The 4,413-nt window shown below is 41.8% G+C and overlaps 1 protein-coding gene across 1 annotated transcript; it reads right to left on the bottom strand.

Annotated features, from left to right (window-relative positions):
- Positions 1–1,232: 1,232 nt before the first annotated feature.
- T265_14184 (hypothetical protein) lies at positions 1,233–2,832 on the bottom strand (the record flags this gene model as incomplete). The annotated part of the gene is made up of 2 exons (XM_009172392.1): positions 1,233–1,664; positions 2,752–2,832. Coding segments are annotated over 2 exons (513 nt in total), but the record flags the coding sequence as incomplete, so codon positions are not given.
- Between the last annotated feature and the right edge of the window lie 1,581 nt (positions 2,833–4,413).

The raw sequence follows: 4,413 nt of genomic DNA, 5'->3' as shown, positions 1-4,413 counted from the left end.
GAACAGTTGTAATTATTACCGCTTACTTGTTACATCGAGAAAACAATTCAATCAGTGTTTGTTAAGCTTTTGTGGAATTTTTCCTCGAAACTGAGTCAACGCGTTTCAGCTAAGGATTCGATAAAATGTTCGCTGCTCGTGTAATTATATACATATGGAAACTTCGTGTATTATGTGCCCTTCTCCGCTTAAGTTGCCATTTTTAGAGTGCTGTCACTTTTTGAGTAATTTGTTCTTACTATGGGCTAGGTACATTAAGGTACAACTAGAGATTCTTGATAACGCCGCCCAGCCAAAGAATCCCTAAGATGACAACCACACAGGTACCTCTATAGTTTTTATGGAACAGACACGTTTTATGGACGGACACGAAAGCCTAAACTGAGCTCCGAAGAAGATGTAAAATATCCTTTTTAACCTGATGGCTGAGCCTTGAGATCAGCAAATAAATCCTAGCTTGTTTTCGGGATTTTGAGGAGAAAATCAAAATGAATACAGGGAAAATGTGGTGCAAATACTTTCTTTTCTAATTAGTTTGTTTGAGGTCTTGGCGCCTTCAATAATTTTTCAGTACACTTCAGAACACTGCCGCTAAACATTTCAAGGGTTTTTCAGGAAAGCCATGCTAAATATCTCAAAAAGTCTATTATTTGTTGTATGCAAATTTGCGATTCGCTCATTTTCATTATACAATTTAGTTTAAGCAGATGTGGATCGTTTCACTAGCGCAATTGAAAGGTGACCCGCGGACCACTCGTTGCATCATTATATAATGCCCAGTTGGGTTCTTTGAAGTCACCCATTACTATCAGGAACAGGTTTGTGAGAAGGAGCTGTGAGGCACTCGGGGCTGTTCAATAAGTTTGGTCGCAAAATAGATCAATAATGTGTATCTTAAGCTGGATATCTAAAGCATTTTAATGGCCATGTGCCTTACAGTGATGTTAGTGGTTGTTGTTTTTATTTCGGAATCATTCATGATTGCGGTTCGGTATCTCTGGTCCCGATAGATATATGTACCACTCGAAATTGTGCAGTGAGCAAATATAGCCATTATGATTCCCCGCTACTGGCTGATAGGACTCAGAATACATAGATTTCTGGTTACGCCTTTCAACTAGATCTGATGTGAGCAGCGAACAGGCTGATTGGATGTGAGACGGCATAATTACGCAAATTCCTCCAGAAACTCTTCACAAGAAGCAACTGTCTGTAAAATATTTTTTACTCACCCGTCTTCCAGAAGATTGCCCTCCAATATTCGGAAACTGATCGGGAATAAAAGATCCAGACCTACGCTGTGAGCTGGATCGCGAGGATGGTGCTGATATAAAAGGACCCTCGCAGACTCTAGCTGTGAGCAGAGTATTTTCGGAATTTAGGAAGGAATCTGTGTTGTCTGTCTTTGGTGTGCACCCAACTCTGCTACTAAATGATGCTGCACTGCCTCGGCGCGATTCCGTGGGTGGGGATGGAGCGATCTCCACCTGAGGAAGCTCTCCGGCTCCGGTGTTCGTAGGCCTGTCAGCACCATAGCTATGTCTTCTCAGGTTTGACACACTAGGCAGCTTTATGCCCAAGAACGATGTACCTGTTAATCTTGATTTTTCTGCTGACGGCCGACGTGAGGCTGGGATCTGGGTGCTACTGTCATCCATCGGAAGCTGGTATGAAAGGTAAAAGCAGATTGTCTACATAACCACCAGTAAAGACATAGGAAAGGAAAAAAATAAACTGCAAAACTGCTGGTTTCCTCATGAGTTTCCAAAAACTGTATCCCCGAAGGCTCTTGAAGGTAGTCAAGTATGGGAACAAAGCATCATGACTGTGAACGCTCTATGATCTTAAAGACCATTTCGTTTTTTATCACAAAACATACACTGAGAATATAACGGACACAATACATACTTAAGTAACACAACTTGTTCTAACTAAATTCATGGGACTAGACACAGAATCATTGCAAACAAATCAATTCTAGTTAATATTATGTCATAAGACCTGCGTTTTACAGCACATCAAACGCTGCGGTGCAGCGCAATCAGGTGCAGGTATTTTCTGCTCAACAACGGCTCCCGTTGTCGGTTGGTTCGTGTATGTTAGGAACAGTTAAATTCTCTTTGGAATTTGGGCAATGCCACTGAAGGAATAAACTGGTTACCATTGCAGCATCACGGCCTGGCGGCCTCTCTTTTGCATCTATTTATTTTGCGCGCTTCGTCAGTGCTTCACTTCATTAGACCTGCTATATATTCACCCGCCTTCCAGATTAACACTGACAGTCTTCAAATAAGTCAATAAGTCATTTTGCAGCTGTGGTAGGGCTGTGACGATGCAAAGGGGTCACTGTAGATGGAGGAAATACAAGCCACCAGTTTTAAACACATGTGAGTACGGTGAAAATTATGAATGATCCAGGGAGAATTTCGTCCCTTTGCGTCAAGCCGGCTGATTCAAACTTGCGAACTCCCGACCTCGCAACCGCTTCGCAACGTGCAGATGACGGGCGATGTGACTGAAGCTCACTCGGTACTCGAAGATAAATGAAAGATAAATGTGGCCTAGTGAAAATGACACATTTGTGACTGAAGTTTGTGCGTAGCTGTTTCTGCGAGCAGTAAATTTTTTGCATCAACCTGAGGGTGCTTAAGTTGAAAACTACAGATTACACATACATGTTACACCAACGTGCGAAGATATTTTCAACAAAACAACGACAGAAACAGTTGGTAAACCGACAACCCGACCTACTGGGAAGATCACATGAGCACTGGCACGACGTGGAAGATTTGGAGACATTTGTAGTTCGCGCAACTGATTTGGGTGTAGCATTGGTACAAAAGGCACGGCCTCCCTTACTGCCGATGCCCTTGGAGTTGCTGTTTACGATGCGATGAAAGAAAAACATCGGAATATATTAAGTAGAAAGCATAAAGTGCATACGTTTACACATGACCCAGAAAATCAACTCAACATTGGAATCCTTGTTTCGGTGAGGGATAACCTTGAGAATTACGTTCAAAACTACTACATTCGGAAGAGTTAATGAAACTGGGGGTTCCATGTAATCACATAGGACATGCTCTGGGGTGACAACCGAATGGGAACCTTAAACCTGCCTCATATACCGGTTATAGATAATGGGATAACTTGCCTTTAATAAAAATTATGCGTTGCAATCTGTGAAAATCTTCTATCCTGTTACCTTCCTGACTCATTTTGAGTGCGTGATACAAAACAATAGAATAAAAACATCTTCAGGAGAAAATGGTCACAGTTCTTTGACTTACTGACTCGAACAGTAATAAAAACACTCAATCATAGTAACAGCGGCGGCACAGTGGAGTATCAACAAACTCACAGAACTACTAGAGTGTTTTCTGCACACAATGCACGATGTGCATCTCAAGTACTGAACTTTCTAAAACATGGAAATTAAGGAACATAAGATGTCAACATTCCTTGATGAAATGCAGAGGAACGGGATAGCAAGTTGTGTTGATTGTTGGTTTTGCAACTGTTTCCTCGCAATGCTTCAAATCTGAACTTGGGTACACCCAACCACACCAAAATAAAAAAAACTTGCTCTGACTGGTTAGAAAGGAAAGCCTGTTAAAGGATACATATAAAGCTTGTCGCTATTTTGAGATCATTTAGGTAATTTACAGTCTCTTCTATGCCGCACAAATCATGGTGCAACGCGGGAAGTAGTGTTTACTTGGAATTGAAATTCACCAGTGGCTCAAGGTACAAATCAGCGTTCTATTTCGCGGGATATTACCTCATAACAGAGAGCAATCTATAGAGGAAAATGTTGGTAGCTCAGGTATCGTAGATGGTGGTCGTTGGCTTGTTCGCTGAGCTGGGCAATTTGATTGCAAACGTTTCATCACCAATCGAGGTGACATCATCAGTGCGTTATTGTGGAGCGTAGTAGTGCGTAGCGGTGGGTTGGTGGTTGTGCTGATTGTGGTTGTGGTGATGAAACGTTTGCAATCAAATTGCCCAGCTCAGCGAACAAGCCAACGACCACCAGAGAGCAATCTATGTGGAGGTGAACAATTACCTTTTCATTTTATCGAGGGAATAAAAATGTAGTGGCTAGATAAACTCATAAAGACATCCGATCACAGTTGTCGTATCCATTGTTTTAGTTCAAAGTTAGTAATCTCAACCGCATTTGTTTCCACATTTAAATCGTGCCTTGGTAACTTGGTGTTGGAGTAAGCCGGGTGTGTGAAGAAATTCGAATTCATGCACGGCTTTGGGCCGGCGAAGTTCAAAAATCCAATAGGGCATACTAATTTATACTTAGAGTGTGCAGCCTCGTGATACTTGTCATGGACTCCGTACATTTTTTATGTTGCCGAATTACAGTTGTCGTATCCATTGTTTTAGTTCAAAGTTAGTAAT

The sequence above is a fragment of the Opisthorchis viverrini genome (genome assembly GCF_000715545.1).
Source record: "Opisthorchis viverrini unplaced genomic scaffold opera_v5_154, whole genome shotgun sequence".
Taxonomy (NCBI): Eukaryota; Metazoa; Platyhelminthes; class Trematoda; order Opisthorchiida; family Opisthorchiidae; genus Opisthorchis; species Opisthorchis viverrini.
This window is presented reverse-complemented; position numbering and strand designations above follow the sequence as displayed.